At 50.2% G+C, this 20,722-nt stretch overlaps 1 protein-coding gene across 1 annotated transcript in view; it reads right to left on the minus strand.

Annotated features, from left to right (window-relative positions):
- LOC140396986 (STE20-like serine/threonine-protein kinase) overlaps positions 1 to 13,447 on the minus strand; it is a 57,522-nt gene extending 44,075 nt beyond the window's left edge. The window contains exons 1-3 of the mRNA XM_072485996.1: positions 13,295 to 13,447; positions 1,000 to 1,164; positions 184 to 232 (exon numbers count right to left, since the gene is read on the minus strand). Of these exons, the coding sequence (XP_072342097.1) occupies positions 184 to 232; positions 1,000 to 1,164; positions 13,295 to 13,447 (367 nt within the window). The remainder of the gene's footprint in view (positions 1 to 183; positions 233 to 999; positions 1,165 to 13,294) is intronic.
- Between the last annotated feature and the right edge of the window lie 7,275 nt (positions 13,448 to 20,722).

Consider the following 20,722-nt stretch of genomic DNA (forward strand, 5'->3'; position numbering starts at 1 on the left):
GCCCCCTGCGTGAGTGTTTTTGCGTGGGGGCCTTCTTCTGCAGTTACCAAGCGCCCACAGTCCGTGGAACTCTATCCCAGCCCCTTCAGGAATAGAGGGGGGGAAATGTGAGGTGCGGGGGAGAGGGAGGCGGGTGGGGGGATTACGGGCTCGATCAATTCGGCAGACTGCAACACCACTTACCCAACATTATAGCATCGACCGCACCGCCAGGGCAGAACTCAATGAGAATCTGTAAGGGGAAACGAGACGGCTTTAAGATCTGGGACTGTTCAACTATGTATTGGAAACCTTGAACCAAGTTGGCGAGCCCATTGTCCCGCGGGGGTGGGTGGGGGAATGTGAAACACTGGCGCACTTAAGTGGAGGTCCAATGCAAGATTGGGTGAAGGGAAGAGCGAGAGTGGTGCGGGGAGGACAATAAGAGGGCCGGGGTGTTTGTGTGGGGTCTAAATACCAACACTGAGCAGTCGGGCTGAATGGCCTGTGCGTTTGTGTGCTGTAGGTTCTGTCGAATTCCGTCTGCCGTTTATTCCATCGATCCGCCATCTTGACCCGCCAGAGTTAATGAGCCTTGCACAAGACCCTGCCTTAATGGCTATCCGCGCGCGTGCGACGGAGACAGAGAGAGGGAGGCGTCAGACATCTCCAAAGGAAGTTGGATAGATAACTGAAAGGCAGAATCAATGGGATTTCGGGGCGGGGAAAGCGGGGAGCTCAGGACAGATAAGGAGCTAGCATAGGCGTGAAGGAACGAATGGCCCCCCTGCTTGCGTTGTACGGTTCTAGGTTAGAAACAAAGGATGATAATTGAGTATTCAAATAGCTACTACTCAGAACTCAATGGGAACGATTAAAGACAGAATGGACGAGTGTTTGGGTGTTTCATTCACTTATAACACCCTCTTGGGATATTGAAACTTTGAAACTCCCCTGTTTTGGGAAGTTGAGGAAAAAGTTTTTATCCCCCCCCACCCCCCCCGCCCTTTCCTGACTCACCCACAGGCTGTTTCCATAGTAGAAAGCATCGAAGAGTTTTACAATGTTGGGGTGATCGCACGAGGCCAGGATCTCAACTTCCACCATGTAATCCTCCAGCTCCTCCGCATCCAGTGGCCCGATCACCTTGGCTGCCGCCACGTCCCCAGTCTCCCTGTTCTGCGCCTTCGAAAGGGGACAGCAAACCATGAGTCAGGCCCGGGGCACATTTGCAATGGGGCACAAGGCCACAACACTTCTCACGCGGGCACGACACCCGTTTTGGTCTTGCACCACTGTTTAAATTCACAACTTCCTTGTCAAAAGCAACATGTCAGTTTTGTGGTCAGCTGTACCCAGCCCTGGAGGATAAAGTTACAGATTTCCACCACCCTCAATCTTGGCTTTGTAAATGGCTAATTTTAAGATTGGACACATTTTTGCGGCCTATTAGAAGGCAAATTCCATCATCTGTCGAAGGTGACCAGCTCTTGTTCCCAGCGTGTTTTATTTCCCTCAAGCCCACCCGTTCAATTTCCGTTTGGAATCATTCATCGCCTCGGCTTCCACCACCCTTGTGGGCAGCGGGTTCCCGCTTATTTCCACTCACTGGGCAAAATGTTCTTCCTCACAATACCCCTCACATCCCCGTATCCCTCAACCAAAACCTTAAATCTATGTCCCCCCCCTTGCCCCAACCCCTGTACCAATAACTAACGGGAACAGAGTCTCTTTGTCGGCCTTTTCTGAATCTGTCGCCATCTTGTCCACTTTGTTCAAATCTCCTCCTCACCCTCCTTCGCTCCGACGACACCAACTCCAGCTCCTCCAACTTCGCATCCTTCTAAATTCCAACGAGTACAGTCCCAGTCTACTCAACCTCTCCTCGTAATCCAACCCCTTCAGCTCTGGGATTAACCTAGTGAATCTCCTCTGCACACCCTCTAGTGGCAGTACGTCCTTTCTCAGGTAAGGAGGCCAAAACTGAACACACTACTCCAGGTGTGGCCTCACTAACACCTTATACAATTGCAGCATAACCTCGTCTTAAACTCCATCCCTCTAGCAATGAAGGACAAAACTCCATTTGCCTTCTTAATCACCTGTTGCACCTGTAAACCAAGGCAGAGGTGGATAGATTCTTGGTGAGCAAGGGGGTGTAAGGTTATCGGGGATGGGCGGGCTGCAGGTTTGAGGATAAGCCGTGATCTTATTAAATGACGGGGCAGGCCCGAGGGGCCAAATGGCCTGCTCCTGATTCGTGTGTACAAAGATGAGCATGTACCTCCGTCCTTTGCTCCCGGGCACACTTTAGAACTGTGCCATTAAATACATATTGCCTCTCTGCCATTGACAGGATCGAGGGGACAGATGGTTCCTTTGCTCCCGGGTAGGCTTTGCGTGATTGATTAAACTGACTGAATGCCAGTTCTTCCGCAGGGAAAGTTGTCAATAAGGATGGCCCTTTTGACTCTGGCGAACTGCGTTTCCCGCGTTGCCCGTTTGCTGTCAGCAGCACAGGAAGCTGTCGGGGAGTTGACACAACATGGGGGTTTTTGGGCCTAGGCCTGCACCCTGGTTGCCACGGAGACTCGCCTACAACCAGCACTGTCGAGAGAATGATGCCTAAACAGGAAACAATCACAAACATGTGGAGACGGGCCAGAACAATAGATTAATCACTTTTTCCACACAGTTTTTTCCTGGCACTTGTTTGTATCGTGGTGGGGGGGGGGGGGGGGGGGGGGGGGGCACAATTGGGGGGCATTAGGCTCGACAGTCGGTTCCTGTGTCAGGGTTTCCAGGCAGGGAGGCAGAAACATGCAGCAAATATTGATCGCCAAGTGACCCTGGGTGTCAAGGCATTTGCGAAGCTAACAACAGTGGGGGTCAGTGAGCTTCGCGGCTACAACGGCAAAGGGCTCCCAGAGCGGCAGGAATGGATAATACACGAGTGGGGAGCCAACCGGCTCACCGAGGCGAGCAGGCCAGCGGAGAGAGCAAAACCCCGATCGCTGGCAACTGACTCCCGCCCAGACACTGGTTTCGACAGAAGCTGCAAATCACTCGGAAGTGATTGTGGTTTGGGCTCTCTCTCTCTGCCAAACGCTCGGTCTGAATGAGAGGAAGGCTCTCCGCGTTCGAAAGATCGTATCGGCTGCTGCGCCTCTCCCCGTCTCATCTCAACCCTGGAACCCTGAGATAATTGCTGGTCCGACAGTGGCCCCTGCTCCACATATTCCCGTCTGCCCCCCAGGACAAAATCCGTCTTAACTCAGCCTTCAATATACAACCATCGAATCCCTAAAGTGCAGAATTAGGCCATTCGGCCCATCAATTCTGCTCCACCATTCAATCGTGGCTGAAATTTTCTCATCCCCATTCTCCTGCCTTCTCCCCATAACCCCTGATCCCCTTATTAATCAAGAACCTAGCTATCTCTCTCTTAAAGACACTCAGTGATTTGGCCTCCACAGCCTTCTGCGGCAAAGAGTTCCACAGATTCACCACCCTCTGGCTGAAGAAATTCCTCCTCATCTCTGTTTTAAAGGATCGTCCCTTCAGTCTGAGATGGTTCCTCTGGTTTTAGTCATCCTCTCCATATCCACTCTATCCAGGCCGCTGAGTATCCTGTAAGTTTCAATAAGATGCCCCCTCCTCCTTCTACGGGCTGGTTTAGCACAGCGGGCTAAACAGTTGGCTTGTAATGCAGAACAAGGCCAGCAGCGCGGGTTCAATTCCCGTACGGGCCTCCCGAAGAGGCGCCGGAATGTGGCGACTAGGGGCTTTCACAGTAACTTCATTGAAGCCTACTTGCGACAATAAGTGATTATTATTAAACTCCGAGTTCAGGTCCAGAGTCCTCAACCGTTCCTCATACGACAAGCTCTTCTTTCCAGGGATCATTCTTGTGAACCTCCTCCGGACCCTTTCCAAGGTCAGCACATCCTTCCTTAGATACAGGGCCCAAAACTGCTCACAGTACTCCAAATCCTAATCCCTCCCCCAACCTCCCCCTGCTCCTTCCCCCCCCCCCCCCCCCCTCCCCAGTGACAAACAATTCATGGACAGAAACGCCCTCCACCGTACCCCTGCTTCGACCTCCCAAGGGCAAACTTTACTTTCTCCAGTCCGAAGAAATTCATGCAAATCCCCCAACACTTGGCTGCAACCCTCCAGTTCAATAGCACGGTATGGGTAGCACAAGTGGATAGCACTGTGGCTTCACAGCGCCAGGGCCCAGGTTCGATTCCCCGCTGGGTCACTGTCTGTGCGGAGTCTGCACCTTCTCCCCGCGTCTGCGTGGGTTTCCTCCGGGTGCTCCGGTTTCCTCCCACAGTCCAAAGATGTGCAGGTTAGGTGGATTGGCCGTGATAAATTGCCCTTAGTGACCAAAAAGGTTAATGGGGTTATTGGGTTACGTGGATAGGGTGGAAGTGAGGGCTGAAGTGGTCGGAGCAGACGCGATGGGCCGAATGGCTCCTTCTGCATTGGATGTTCTATGTTCTAATAATATCTGTGGCTGGGCAATCAGAGAGGCAAAGGCCACGGCATTGGTCCCCTTCGCCTCCTGCAGCCCTGGCGCCCCCGACACTCAAAATCGCCACCAGAGGGCACAACGCCATCTTAACCTCCACAATCCCCGGCAAGCTCTCGAACACCGCCTCCCAAAGGCTGTCCAGCTTTGCCTACCCCCCAGAACATGTGAGCATCCTCTACTTCCAGGTCAAAAAAACACTCATCCGGGTCCGAGTCATGTCAACCCGATGTACCGCCTTGAATGTATACGGCTCATCCTCGCACAAGGGACGGTCGAGTTGATCAACGCACTGTCTCGCTCCAAACCCCCCACCCCATCTCGATCCCCAACCCTGCCTCCCACCTCTGCTTGATCCCTTCCGCTAGGGCTGTCCCCTACTCCCCCAACCACCTGTACATATCTCCAATCCTCCCTCCCCCCCCCCCCCCCCCCCCCCACTCTTCCGGGACCAACAACTTCTCGAGCAACATATACTCTGGCAACTGAGGCGAGGGCAGTTCCCTCCGAATCTTGGGGTTAAAACCAACATAGGCCCCATGTTAAAGTGCCTCCTCAACCGGTTCCAAATCTTAAATGAAGACTCCACCATCTGGCTGCTAGTACATCTCCCCAGGGAAAATGGGAATTGGATCTTCACCAAGGTCTCAGACTCATCCCCCTACAAGAGCCCTCCGCCAACCCAACCCAGTCTGACCTCTGTAGTGATTATGCATCACTGTATATACACAAGGGGTTAATGTGTAAATACACTACAACTAAGTGACCACTAGAGGGAGCACCAGAGATGTCAGGACATGCAGACATACAACCAATGGGTCATTAGAACAGGACACAACCAATAGGTAATCAGGACACCCAGAGGTGGCATTACCACAAGGGGGCACTACACGACCCATATAAAAGGACAGGGCACCCAGGCTCTGCCTCTTTCCACAGACAGACATCTAGAGAGTTAGACAGGGTTGATCAGCAGCATCACACCCCAGCACGTGGCTTAGAGCAGGCTGGTCCAGTTAGACTGAGTTACTGCAGTTAGATTAGCAGATCTTTACTTATTGTCCAGGTTTCTGAGGCAAACAGGGAAGTGGATAGAATGTAGTAAATATGCCGGTTTTTTCCCTTGTTACTTGCTGGTTTAGCTCAGTCAGCTGGACAGCTAGTCTATGATGCAGAGCAAAGACAGCAGCGTGGGTTCAATTCCCATCCCGGCTGAGGATATTCATGAAGGCCCGGCCTTCTCAACCTCGCCTGAGGTGTGGTGATCCTCGGGTTAAATCACCACCAGTCAGCTCTCCCCTGTCAAAGGGGGAAGCAGCCTATGGTCACCTGGGACTATGGCCACTTTTAGTTTGCGAGCTTAAGTTTTCTTATTGTTAACGCACCCTTGACCGTCGCTAAATTTATTCTGCCCTTCCAATCTTGACCATGTTCTGTGGTTGTTGTCCTAAAGAGACAAACGGTGTTCCAGTGTGACACTAATCACTGCCAATTTTCACTCTGGTTTCTCCTGATGTTTTCCTCTGATACGCTATTGTTTTTGGCCATCCATGGTTGTAAGTCACGCTCCCTGGATATTAGTGTGTGAACAATCCACCGCCTGGTTTGCAAAATAGGCTTTCCCAGCCCGGGATGTTGGAGACGTAACGAGCTCCGGATCCATATCCAATGGTGCTCTGTGTTGAGCAGTAAAGTGGGGAGCAAGGCCCCACTCTGATCTTAGAGTCATAGAATCCCTACTGTGCAGAAGGAGACCATTCAGCCCGTCGAGTCTGTGCCAACCCTCCGAAAGAGCACCCGACCTAGCACTCCCCTACCCTATCCCCATCACCACAGCTAACCTTTGGACACTAAGGGGCAATTGATCACGACCAATCCATCTAACCTGCACAACTTTGGACTGTGGGAGGAAACCGGAGCACCCGGAGGAAACCCACGCAGACACGTGCAGACTCCGCACAGACACCCAAGGCGAGACCCGAACCCGGGTCCCTGGCGCTGTGAGGTAGCAGTGCTAACCACCGTCTCACCCCTTCAGCCCCTGTATGTGGCTCAAGTCTGGACCTTCCACTTGGCAAGGTGCAGAAATAGTTCGCGAGATTGTTGAAAATGATGCTGCACATACTGCGATGTGAACGTGATGTGCTATTGCTCTGTGGGGGAGGAGGGCATTGTTCCAAGTCAGCCTGGGCCTCGCAGGTTGCACACAACCCTGCGAGAGTGTTCAAGGGGGTTGGAACTGCGCTGTCAACAGTGTCTCCCAGTCTCCCCTCTTCACTACTGCAGAGTTTATAAAACCATCGCCAGTTCAGCTACTTCGCCGCTGACAGGAATGGGAGATGCCAGGAATGGAGTCAACCAGGGAGGGGGTGTTAATAGGGTCCATGTCAATTGTGAAACTGAAACGAGATGCAGAGATAATCTTTATTGAGGTAATTTATTGACCTGTCTCAGTGCTTCCCCCCTACACAATCCAGTGTCCCAACTATTCTTATTATAGGCGTTAAAAAAACCCATAAATGAAACAAATCAACTAGTAAGCTAATGAACTGCCCAATGATGGGCAGCACAGTAGCATTGTGGATAGCACAATTGCTTCACAGCTCCAGGGTCCCAGGTTCGATTCCGGCTTGGGTCACTGTCTGTGCGGAGTCTGCACATCCTCCCCGTGTGTGCGTGGGTTTCCCCCGGGTGCTCCGGTTTCCTCCCACAGTCCAATGATGTGCAGGTTAGGTGGATTGGCCATGAAAAATTGCCCTTAGCGTCCAAATTTGCCCTTAGTGTTGGGTGGGGTTACTGGGGATAGGGTGGAGGTGTTGACCTTGTGCAGGGTGCTCTTTCCAAGAGCCGGTGCAGACTCGATGGGCCGAATGGCCTCCTTCTGCACTGTAAACTCTATGCAAATCTATGTAAATCCAGACATATCCTTCTCCAGGGATGCCCGGGTGAATATAGCCGTGGAAGAGGAGCAGATAGTTGTGTCTAATAACCTCCCTCCACAGCCCACAGCTTGGAACTGTTAATGGCAACTTTGGCCAGACCCAGGCACAGGCCCACGAGGGAAGTCCTACATCCTGCCCATCCCCCCACTCCGCACAGGAGTGTGGAGCTGAAGTGCAGCCAAAATGTGAGGAGCAGACCCTTCATTGCCCCCCCCCCCCTTTGAGTACAACAATGGGACAAATTAACTAACCTACTGACCGCTCAGTGTGACAAATGGAGGATTTTAGGAATATTGGCTTCTAAATATTTGGGGCAATTTAAGGGATAAAAAGTCTGGGGGTGTCGTGTGTTTGACTGCAGTGGTCATGTTTTGTTTTGTAAAGGCCTGGGAGCTTCTAGGAGTCAGAGGGTGAAATTGGCCGAAGGAATGTGGTTTTCAGTCTGGGCTAATGCACTGGGGTTTGACTGGGGAAAGTCACTGGGGAGTTAATTTACTTGCATGCTGTAGAGTTAATTTGTTTTTTCAGGGGGGATGATGCCATTGTTGGGTGGGGCCAAGGATTGTGGTGAGGGTCATGTTTTGGAGAAGGCTTTGGAGAGAGGTGAAATCTGATCTGTCTGACACCGAGTCTACAATTCTCTCACAGTAGGATAGTTAAAGAAGGGCAGCAAGGTTGCGCAGTGGTTAGCACTGCTGCCTCATGGCACCGAGGACTCGGGTTCGATCTCGGCCCCGGGTCACTGTCCGTGTGGAGTTTGCAGATTCTCCCCGTGTCTGCGTGGGTCTCACCTCCACAACCCAAAGATGTGCAGGGTCGATGGACTGGCCACGCTAAATTGCCCCTTAATTGGGGGAAAAAAAAGAATTGGGGACTTAAATTTATATTAAAAAAAGAGTAATAATATTGAAAGCAGAGCAGTCTTACCTGGGGAAAAGGAAGAATCTGAAAGACACCAGGTGAACCAGTCTGAAGGGGCTCTAACATGAGCCAAATCTGTTCTGTAAAACAAGTATCACTCTATGCCATGCTGATTTTAAGATGGATTGAGAGCTGTATGTTTATTGTCCTGTTGTTTAATGGGGAATTGAGTAGTAGTGTTTAAGGGGTAATTGTAAGCTGTTCTTTTTGGGTGTGACGTCAAAGAGTTTAAGATTGTACGCAATCACTCCTGGAGTGAATCATTCCTTCTGCACAGTCTTACAAATCAACTAAAATATTGTGGTTTCAGTATCCTAGCCACTGTTGGGGGCTGGTCTGGGATCGTAATACCATTCAATCAAATCTCACCGGTGGGATATTAACCCATGTCCCGAGCGCATTGGTCGAAGCTTCTGGATTACTGACCCAGTGACCTTTCAACTGTGCCACCAATATTCTCTATTTGTGTGCGCTCAAAGACAATCGATACACATCACAAGTTCTCATCACCGTAGCAACGTAATCCACGCCACATTAACGAACCTTAACAATGTCATTGACAACAGAGCGTTGAGTGCGCGGCCACTTTGTCTTCGGACCACCACCATTCTGTGACAAGACAGCATCACCCATGTTCCCCGTTGGCGTCAGACACAGAGGTATTCGCACTCGGTGTTCCGAAGCGGTGAGCGGCAGTGATGGTCGCTGACGTCCCTGCGTCGCTCCCTGCCCTTGGAAAGGCGTCGAGGCAGCGAGCAGGCCGGGTCTCCTCGAGCACAAAGCGGGGCAAGGGGGCAATCCCGATGGGGAGTCCGCCCTGGGGTCTGGCCTCACGTCAAGGCCCAATCGAGGAGAGCTATGTCAGAGGCTACCCGAACTGCCCACCTGTGGAATCAGACATGTGGGCCTTTGGGTTTGACCATTCATTTCCAAGTGCACGGTTTGATCAACTTGCTTGACGCCCGGCCATATCTGGAATCGCTGATGCGTTTGACAAGACTTTTCTTTTGAAGGGAGAATCGAAGAGGGGGTTTGAAGTGCAAAACGGAGAGACGTGCGTGAGTTTTGTTGCCAAACTGGCCTTTGTTTCTTCTGGCAATAGAAAGCTGTGTCCACGGAGCTGCTGGTTTAAAAATAAAAATCCCAACCATTCACCCCCCAACCTAGTTGAGTCTTAGCTGCCCTCCACTCAGGCGCACAGAACTACATGGAGAGGGTCAAGATGGTCCACCATTTCAGGGCACTGTAAGGGTCCTTCCTGTGTATATCCTTTGTTCTCACTTCTGTTCTTTTTATTATTTGTGGTCCGTGGATCCATAATCGGCTGTTCCTTTAAGCAGAAGACTCAAAGTTGAATCAGCCAGCTTGGCAAGACACTATGTAGGAGTCATGTAACTCATAGAATCGCAACAGTGCAGAAAGAGGCCATTCGGCCCATCGAGAGTGCACCGACCCTCCGAAAGGGCACCCTACCTAGGCCCGCTCCCCTGCCCTATCCCTGTAACCCCGCCGACCCTGCACATCTTTGGAGCACTTGGAGGAAACCCGCGCAGACATGGGGAGAACATGCAAACTCCACACAGGCCGGAATTGAACTCGGTTTCCTGGCACTGTGAGCCAGCAGTGCTGACCACTATGCCACCCTCAGGCTTTGCGTTTGGGCGAGTAGAAACCCGACTCTTCGGCACTGGGTGGATCTTAGCAACTCGTGTTGGTGGGAGTCGGTCCGACCGGTTAGCTGGCAACCGGTGCACTGGCCAGGGACTGTGTTCTCCCCAACAACGACCAGTTATTTCTTCCTGCCTGATGCTTTCTGAGAGAACTGGGCAGAAGTATTTAGACCTTGGAAGTGAAAGGAACTCTCCCCCCCCCCCGCTCCCAGGAACGCTCTTTCTATCTCCTGCATGCTGAAGTGAAAGAACCACTCTAGTGCTCTGAAAGTAGCGAGTCCTGGCACATTCGTTGCTGTGAACCGGAAATGATGCTGAGTCTGCAGCAGCACGGTCGCACAGTGGTTAGCGCTGTTGCTTCACAGCTCTAGGGTCCCAGGTTCGATTCCCGACTTGGGTCACTGTCTGTGCGGCGTTTGCACGTTCTCCCCCGTGCCTGCGTGGGTTTCCTCCGGGTGCTCCGGTTTCCTCCCACAGCCCAAAGATGTGCAGGTGAGGTGGATTGGCCGCGCCAAATTGCCTTTAGTGACCAAAAAGAAAAGGTTGGGTGGGGTTCTGGGGATAAGGTGGCGGTGTGGGCTTAGGTCGGGTGCTCTTTCCAAGGGCCGGTGCAGACTCGATGGGCCAAATGGCCTCCTTCTGCACTGTAAATTCTACGATTCTAAGGTGACAACCTTGCCAGAGAAAACCATCTCAAGCTGAGAAGGAAGAAGTACCAAAATAAACGCCTGAACTCCAGAAAGACATTAATCGGAAGTCATCCCAGTTATTTTTATTAATATTTTCTTTCCCTTTCCGCCACCCATTCTCCTATCTGTTGCTTATCTGTGTGTGTAGAGTGGGGGTAGTTAGAAAGGGGGGCTCGGAAGAGGACAGTAGATAGGCAGTTGCATTTTCTGTCCGTTTAATTATAATTCTGTGCATAATAAAAGGTTACTTGTGTTTGAAAGTTACAAATCTGGTGATTGTTGTTTATTGGGCTCAGCCAATGACTCCGGGCGTTTTAAATAAAATCTGATTTCACCTGTGCTGTGACTCTGGGTCAAGTGGGGCTGGAATTGTCCGTGCACTAGCCCAGGGCACCGTGACAGCATTATGGATGGGATATAAATGTCACCCCTGCTATGACGATGGAGAAAATAAAATTATACACAGAAATATTGGACTTTAGAAAGGCCTGAGTTTTATATTTTTAAATGGGGACACACCCCGAAGATGTGCAGTTAGCCACCGACAGGAACGGCCGCAGGGTGTTTCTCTAAGGGGCAAGGTGCTTTCATTCAAGGAACTTTTAAAAGCACCTTACTACCGTTTCCAGTAAAGACAAAGGAACATAATGGCGACCACCAGCTTTCGGTCCAAAGGAACGCACAAGGCGGCATGGTAGCACAGTGGTTAGCACTGTTGCTTCACAGCGCCAGGGACTTGGGTTCGATTCCCGGCTTGGGTCGCTGTCTGTGCTGAGTTTGCACGTTCTCCCCCGCGTCTGCGTGGGTTTCCTCCGGGCGCTCTGGGTTCCTCCCACAAGTCCCTGAAAGACGTGCTTGTTAGGTGAATTGGACATTCTGAATTCTCCATTCTGAATTCTCCCTCTGTGACCCGGACAGGCGCCGAATGTGGCGACGAGGGGATTTCCACAGTAACTTCATTGCAGTGTTAATGTAAGCCTACTTGTGACACTAATAAAGATTATTGTTATTATAAGAAGGGGTTGATTGCTTGCCTCTGTGTCTGCCTCTCTGTGTCTGCCTGCCTGTGTCTGCCTGTGAGAAAAGCAGCTGGAGTTTTTCCCCACTTGAAGGTGTGTCATACAGAAACCGGAGCAGGACCCGTGCAAAATTAGCCACTGTTTGCAGGGACATTTAAAATCCTCTCTCTCTCTCTGACTGTGGAAGTCAACCAGCCAGCAAAAAGACTGTAGCTTAAATAAATAACTGAAATCTCTCTACCAAACCGTAGCACACCTGTACTGAAGAGGCTATTATTTGCCAGCAGCATCAATCCGTAATAGGCTGCTCCGGGTAACTTTTAATTTATATTTACCTGCTATTGAACTGAATTCTTCCTGCAAATCCGTATGCATGTAGACGCATGTGTTTTACACACAAATGTTTAAAATGTCAACTTGCTCACTGAAGTTAAAATGTCCTCTCAATACTCTATATGTTTGATGTTCCTCTGCCATTTTAATGGAGGTGTTATCTCTTTCTAATTGATAGCTAAACTCTTAAAATAGCAGACAGGAAAATGAGGTGTTGTTGTTGCCTTTTTAAAAAAAAAATTGAATTAAGATTTCACCATCTGCTGTGGCGGGATTTGAACCTGCTTCCCTTGGGCCTCTGGATTACTAATCCAGTGGCAATGCGACATGGTGGCACAGTGATCAGCGCGGCTGCCTCGCAGCATCAGGGACCCGGGCTCAATTCCGGCCTCGGGGTCACGGCCTGTGCGGAGTTTGCACGTTCTCCCCCGTGTCGGCGTGTGATTCCTCCGGGTGCTCCGGTTTCCTCCCAGTCCAAAGATGTGCGGGTTAGTCGGATTGACCATGATAAATTGCTCCTTGGGTGTCTAGGGGTGTGCGGGTTAAGTGGGGTTGCAGGGATAGGGTGGGAGCCTGGTTAGTATGCTCTTTCAGAGGGTCGGTGCAGACTCATTGGGCCAAATGACCTCCTTCTGCACGGTGGGGATAGTATGACACCAACACGCCACGGCCTCTGCCATAGGAAACAAAATCCGCAAACAACATAATCACCACCCGATCACAAATCTTTGGTCGGCCGGGATTTGAAGGCGTTCGCTTATGACACCTCGATCTGGTTCTCATGATAAGCGTTTACATTCCTCCATTAACAACACAGCACCTTCAAACGCAAAGTTTGCTTTGTTCATTCACAGGATGTGGGAGTCGCAGCAATTGTTGTCCATCTTTGAGTGGCTTACAGGCCATCTTAGGTTGGGCGGGGGGGGGGGGGGGTAGCGTGGTTAAGAGACAACCACATTGCTGTTGTGGGCGCGGGGGGTGGGGGGGGTTGAATCTGGTCTCACATGTAGGCCAGGCTGGGTAAGGAAGGCAGATTTCCTTCCCTAAAAGACATCAGTGAACCAGATGGAATTTTAATGACAATCCATTAGCAACGATCGCCATTGCTGGCTTTCTTCCCCCCCCCCCAACCCACCCACCAAAAATCAATCATTTTTAGTATTTTATTTCGCGAAATCTGCCGTTGAACTTAAATTGCTCATACCTTGAGAACTTTGCCAAACGCTCCATCTCCCAGTTCTCCAATCACCTTCCACACCTCCTCAGGATCCACACCTCTCTTCAGGCGCTGGTACTGTCGCGCCTTCTTCTTTTCGGGACCGAGCTTAAAAAGCTTCATGAAGCTGAAGAAAGACATTCTGTGCCGCCCCACCGCCCCCCCCCCCCTCTCCCTCCCAACCCGCCGCCCCTCCGGGCGTCAGCTGCAATCGCTACGGAGAGATTCAAACGACAAAAAAAAAAAGCTCGGCCAGTTCTTACAGCAGCGAAAACATCGCTGGCAGATGTCGCCTCCTTTTCATGCTGGGCGTAACTTTACTCCATATTGCAAGGGGTCTTGGCAACCTCAGGCGGCGTGCGCCCACGGCTAGGGGGAAACATGTTTGAAAAGCTCACTGAAAAGGGCGAAAACCTATTTTTTTTAAGAATGCATGTCGCTCGGAGATAGCGGGGAAGTATCGTCATAACATCGCTGTCAAGAGTAGCTGTGGAGGCTTGTACCTGGCGTTTGCAGCGAGGTTCAAGGGCTGTCAAGTCTGTGGTCGGAAGAATTCAACTCATTTGAACAGATATAGCATTGAAGCTTCTCGCTCCTAAGGCACCGTGCCAAAACCGTTCACCGTTTTGCAAACTGCGCCTCCTCTTGTTTTTCAGATTTGCGGCCGGTTTCGAGATTGGAACAAGGTGCGAGCGAAGTGATCCTGCCCCAAAAGCTATTTTAACCGACTTCAGCGGGACCCCCCCCTCCCCCAAAAAGGCAGCATTAAAAAATCCAGCAGGCCCGGCGCGATTTGGTGACGGCCCCTTAGTGGTTTGCTGCCTCATTAAGCAGTTGTGCCTCAAAGCGCCTGGCATGAATGGCAAGGGCGCCTCACCAATTTATGAAGTTGGAGCGCACGGTTTGCTCAGCGAGGGGGAAGCGGTCGGTGAATATCGAAGAGGCGTAAGATGCCTCCAATTCCATTTCCAGTTACCTCACCCAGTAGGGAGCAGGATATTCCCAGATTAACTTTGCCCCGTCAAGACTGGCAGTGGCTAATGTTCGATTCTGATGATTGAAACGCCGCACACATCTGCCCGTTTGGCTGTGAGTGATTCGGGAGGTCTAAAAGGTTAGCGTAAGACATAGCTAAATGACTTGTACGAGAGGAAAATGGCTTTTGCACTATGTTTATGGTTTCATGTATATTTTTTATTTTGTTGTTACTATATCGAAAATACCTCAATAAAATGTTTATTAAAAAAAAAGATATCGCTAAATGGAGCCCTAACTAGGCAGGTTCAGCAGTGCTTAGGAAAATGTACCTTGTGTCGTGTGATGATTGGGTTTTCTTTCATTATCATAGATTATCATAGAATTTACAGTGCAGAAGGAGGCCATTCGGCCCATCGAGTCTGCACCGGCACTTCGAAAGAGCACCCTCCCAAGGTCCACACCTCCACACTATCCCCGTACTCCAGTAACACTAAGGGCAATTTTGGACACTAAGGGCAATTTATCATGGCCAATCCACCTAACCTGCACATCTTTGGCCTGTGGGAGGAAACCGGAGCACCCGGAGGAAACCCTCGCACACACGGGGAGGATGTGCAGACTCCGCACAGACAGTGACCCAAGCCGGGAATTGAACCTGGGACCCTGGAGCTGCGAAGCAATTGTGCTAATCACAATGCTACCGTGCTGCCCGTTAATTATGTTAAGGGATATGATTTATCAAGACCGCCATGAGTTTTAAAACACATTTCTCTGTCATCTCTGCCATGGGGTGGCACGGTAGCACAGTGGTCAGCACAGCTGCCTCACAGCGTCAGGGTCCCGGGTTCAATTCCGACCTCGGGTCACGGTCTGTGTGGAGTTTGCACGTTCTCCCCCGTGTCTGCGCGCGTTTCCTCCGGGTGCTCCGGTTTCCCCCCACAGTCCAAAGATGTGCAGGTTGGGTGGATTGGCCGTGTTAAAATTGCCCCTTAATGTCCAAAGATGTGCAGGTTAGGTGGGGTTATGGGGATAGGGCAGGGGAGTGGGCGTAGGTGGGGGGCTCTTTCAGAGGGTCGGTGCAGAATGGGCCCCTCCTGCACTGTAGGAATTCTGCGGTTCTATCTCCCTCATGTGTGAATCACACTGATTGGCAACACTTTGGGAGATTGATCAAATATCTTTATCCGTCTCGGTTTCTGCCGTGGGTAACAGTCTGGTTTTTAGGGCAGCAAGCAGCGAGTTCGCAGAATCAAAGTTGACAATGACAGCCCATGATGCCTAGAAGTGTAACATATCCACACGGATGGAGGACTGGCTAACACACAGGAAAGAGATTCGGGATCAACGGGTCATGTTCAGGTTGGCAAACTGTAACTGGTTGGAGAGCCACGAGCACACGTGAGGTTGTCAACTTTGGAAGGCATAATAATAATCTTTATTAGTGTCACAAGTAGGCTTACATTAACACTGCAATGAAGTTACTGTGAAAAGCCCCTAGTCGCCTCATTCCGTTGTCGCCTGTTCGGGTACACTGAGAGAGAATTCAGAATGTCCAATTCACCTAACAAGCACGTCTTTTGGGATTTGTGGGAGGAAACCGGAGCGCCCAGAGGAAACCCACGCAGACACGGGGAGAACGTGCAGATGTGAAAAGCAGGTTATTATTTAAATGGAGGGAGTGCAGAACGCTGGGGTAAGAAGTGATTGGGTGTCCTTGTACCATAACCACAAAAATAGCATGCAGGGAGGCAGGCAGAATGCTATGATTAGATATATATGCAAAGGAAATAGAAGCAGGAGGCCATTCGGCCCTTCGAGCCTGCTCCTTCATTCATTATGATCATGGCTGATCATCAAGTTCAATACCCTGATCCCGCCTTCCCCCCCATATCCTTCGATCCCTTTAGCGCCAAGAGCAAAATCTAATTCCTTCTTGACATTGCACGTTTCGGCCTCAACTACTTTCTGTGGCAGCGAATTGCACAGATTCACCGCTCTCTGGGTGAAGAAATTTCTCCTCACCTCAGTCCTAAAAGGTTTACCCCTTATCCTCAAACTATGACCCCCTAGTTCTGGACTCCCCCACCATCGGGAACATTCTTTCTGAATCTACCCTGTCCTATCCTGTTAGAATTTTATAAGTTTCTATGAGGTCCCCTCTCACTCTTCTAAACTCCAATGAATATAATCCTAACCGACTTAGTCTCTCCTCATATAACAGTCCCGCCATCCCAGGAATCAGCCTGGTAAACCTTTGCTGCACTCCCTCCATAGCAAGAACATCCTTCCTCAGATAAGGACCCCAAAACTGCACACAATACTCCAGATGTGGCCTCACCAATGCCTGATACACATGTATTAACATATTTCTACTCCTACTCAAATCTTGGAAGTATAAAAGTTGGGAAGCCTGCTACAACTGTACAGGGAATTGGGAAGCCCACATCTGGAGTACTGTGCACAGTTTTGGCCTCCTTATTCATGGAGAGATATTCTTCCTTTGGAAGCAGTTCAGGGAAGGTTCACTTGGTCAATTTAAAGAAATGCCTAGCAGATTGGGCCTATATTCACTGGAGGTCAGAAGAATGAGGTGTGGACTACATGGTGGAATTTGAATTCAATTTTTAAACAAAATCTGGAGTTAAAAGTCTAACGCTGACCACAAAACCATTGTTGATTGTCGTAAAAACCAGTCTGGTTCACTGATGTCCTTTAGGGGAGGAAATCTGCCGTCCTTACCCAGTCTGGCCTACACGTGACTCCAGACCCCAGCAATGTGCGTGACGCTTAAATGTCCCCTCAAGAGGAGTTAGGGATGGGCAATAAATGCTGGCCCAGCCTGCGATTCCCACATCCCATGAACAAATTTTAAAAATAATTTTACGTCCTCCCCACATCTGGGTGCTGTGGCTTGGGGGGGAGGGGAAGAGAGAGAGTGAGAGTAAGAAAGAGAAACAGAAAGACAGAGAGAGGGAGAGAGACAGAAAGATAGAGAGCGAGAGAAAGAGAAACAGAAAGAACGAGACAGAAAAAGAAAGAGGCTGAAAGACAGAGAGGGAGAGAGATAGAGACAGAAAGACACAGAGAGGGAAAGAGAAACAGAAAGACAGAGAGGGAGAGAGAGAACGAGAGACAGAAAGACAGAGAGCGAGAGAGACAGAAAGACAGAGAGAGGGAGAGAAAGAAAAACAGAGGAGAGAGAACACGAGACAGAAACAGAAAGGCAGAGAGGGATAGAGAGAACGAGAGACAGACAGAGAGAGAACGAGACAGAAAGAGAAAGAGAAAGAGAGCGAGCGCCTGGGGGTTCTGCTCTCCCCCACAATACCAAAATCACTAACACCCCCTTCCCGCCCCCGGGACCGCTGGAAATTGCCCAAAGTGTGGCCGCAGGACTTCGGCTGAGGCACAGCATTGCAGTACCACTTCCGGCCACTGGAGCGCTGTTGCCTGGAGGGAGCTGTCGGCCATTCCCTCTCCAGTCAACACTCGATTGAACGTAAAATCGAGTGGGGGGCCTTTACAGGGCGGATTCTGAGAGGATGATTGCCCACGTGGGAAAATCTAGAACGAGCGGGCAGTTTCGAATTAAGAGATCTCCCATTTAAGCCCGAGACGAGGAGGAAGTTCTTCTCCTGAGGACTGATAGTGTTCGCGATTCACTTCCTGGGAGCAGTTGAATAGGGTCAAGTTCGAGGTGGACAAGTTTTCCATTGACAAGGGAGTGTAGGGTTATGGAGGGTGGCAGGCAGGAAAAGTGGAGACACGGATTGGAAGAACAGGGTAGTTCTCCTGTCCAATATTTACCCCGCAGCAAGAGGATATGGAGGCACGAGAGAAAGCAACAGAGATTGACAAGGAAGATATCCGATATGCTTGGAAAGAAAAGGTGAACAGGAGGAAAGCTGGCTGAGTGGGTGACCTCATCGAGCAGTTTAAAATTCTGATAAAGGCTTTTGATGGGGATAGAGTGTAACTGGAAGCCATCGATATAAGATAGACGTCGAGCAATACGGTAGGGAATTCAGAAGGGACATCTTTACCCAGAGAGCAGGAAGAACGTGGAACTCGCGACCACAGATTGAAGTGAGGACTGTGGGTGTGTTTATGGGAGAAATGGACAATCGTATTCATAGAATTTACAGTGCAGTAGGCCATTCAGCCCATCGGGTCTGCACCGGCCCTTGGAAAGAGCACCCCACTTAAGCCTCTGGCCCACTCTTCCACCCTATCCCCGTAACCCCACCTAATATGAGGGGGAAGGTTTATAGTGATAGATTTAGATGCACTGCTGCATCACGGCACCGAGGACCCAGGATCAATCCCGGTCCCGGGTCACTGTCCACGTGGAGTTTGCACATTCTCCCCGTGTCTGCGTGGGTCCCCCCCCCCACAACCCAAAGATGTGCAGGGTAGGTGGACTGGGCACGATAAACTCAGTGGAAGAAAAAAGAATTGGGTATTCTAAAGTTATATTAAAAAGAGATTAAGATGGGAGGCGAGCGGAGCATGAATTGGATAGGCTGAATGGCCTGTTTCTGTTTGGTAAATCCGATGTAAACCACCATAATTTAAAGAGATTATCGTGTCATTAGCACATTGCTGTCTGTGGGAGCTTGGTGTGTGCAAATCGGCTGTTGTTTCCTGCATCTCAGCACTGACTCGCTTCGAAAGAAGCTCATTACCTGCAAAGTGCGTTGAAATGTCTGGTGGTGGTGGAAAAGCCCTTTATAAACGCAAGCCTTTCTTTCGTTACTCGAACATATTCAATAATATTTCCAACTCTGACATATCCCAGGCCGTGGGAGAGGCAAACACTCGTTTCCCCCTTGTGGAATAGGAGCATAGTTCCTGTTGGTCAGCGAGGAATCAATGAGCTGGCTCAAAAGGTTCAAGAGCGGGGAAGGAGGTAAATGCAGTCCACCACATTTCTGCCAGGCCATTGAAAGAACCATACACTTCGAATCATAAAATATTACTCCAAGAGGCCATTCTGCCCATTGCAGCTGTGCCAGCTGGGGGGAAAGCACAATCCAATTTAGCCCCTGCAACTCCACCTGCTTTTGAAAGTTACCTCGGCAATCTGCTTCCTTCACCATTTCTGAGAGGGCATTCCAAGTCTTTTAAATCTGTGACCTGTGTTTACTTGGCAGAAGAATCAGCCTCGCCCATGCCCGCTCTTCCACAATTCTTCAAACATTTTGAAGACGCATGGTACAGAACCACAGAATTGTTACGGCGCAGAGGGCGGCCATTTGGTCCACCGTGACTGCACAAGTTCTTCAAACAAGCATTGTGACTCAGTGCCATTCCCCCGTACATTGTTTCTATTCAAATAATCATCTAATGCCCTCTGCAACACCTCGTTCGAAGCTGCCTCCACCACACTCCCAGCCAGTGCATTCCAGACCCCAAACCACTCGCTGTGCGAGAGCATTCTTTCTCACATCATGTTTGTTTCTTTTGCAAGTCACTTTTAATCAGTGTGCTTCTTGTTCTCCATTCTTTTTCGGGCGGGAAGTTTCTCCCCGTCTACTCTGTCCATCCCCCTCATGATTTTGAACAGGGCAGCACAGCGGTTAGCGCAGCTCCAGGGTCTCAGGTTCGATTCCCGGCTTACATAGAACATAGAACAATACAGCACAGCACAGGCCCTTCGGCCCACGATGTTGCACCGAAACAAAAGCCATCTAACCTACACTATGCCATTATCATCCATATGTTTATCTAATAAACTTTTAAATGCCCTCAATGTTGGCGAGTTCACTACTGTAGCAGGTAGGGCATTCCACGGCCTCACTACTCTTTGCGTAAAGAACCTACCTCTGACCTCTGTCCTATATCTATTACCCCTCAGTTTAAAGTTATGTCCCCTCGTGCCAGCCATATCCATCCGCGGGAGAAGGCTCTCACTGTCCACCCTATCCAACCCCCTGATCATTTTGTATGCCTCTATTAAGTCTCCTCTTAACCTTCTTCTCTCCAACGAAAACAACCTCAAGTCCATCAGCCTTTCCTCATAAGATTTTCCCTCCATACCAGGCAACATCCTGGTAAATCTCCTCTGCACCCGCTCCAAAGCCTCCACGTCCTTCCTATAATGCGGTGACCAGAACTGTACGCAATACTCCAAATGCGGCCGTACCAGAGTTCTGTACAGCTGCAACATGACCTCCCGACTCCGGAACTCAATCCCTCTACCAATAAAGGCCAACACTCCATAGGCCTTCTTCACAACCCTATCAACCTGGGTGGCAACTTTCAGGGATCTATGTACATGGACACCTAGATCCCTCTGCTCATCCACACTTTCAAGAACTTTACCATTAGCCAAATATTCCGCATTCCTGTTATTCCTTCCAAAGTGAATCACCTCACACTTCTCTACATTAAACTCCATTTGCCACCTCTCAGCCCAGCTCTGCAGCTTATCTATAT

Source organism: Scyliorhinus torazame, chromosome 20 (genome assembly GCF_047496885.1).
Source record: "Scyliorhinus torazame isolate Kashiwa2021f chromosome 20, sScyTor2.1, whole genome shotgun sequence".
Taxonomy (NCBI): Eukaryota; Metazoa; Chordata; class Chondrichthyes; order Carcharhiniformes; family Scyliorhinidae; genus Scyliorhinus; species Scyliorhinus torazame.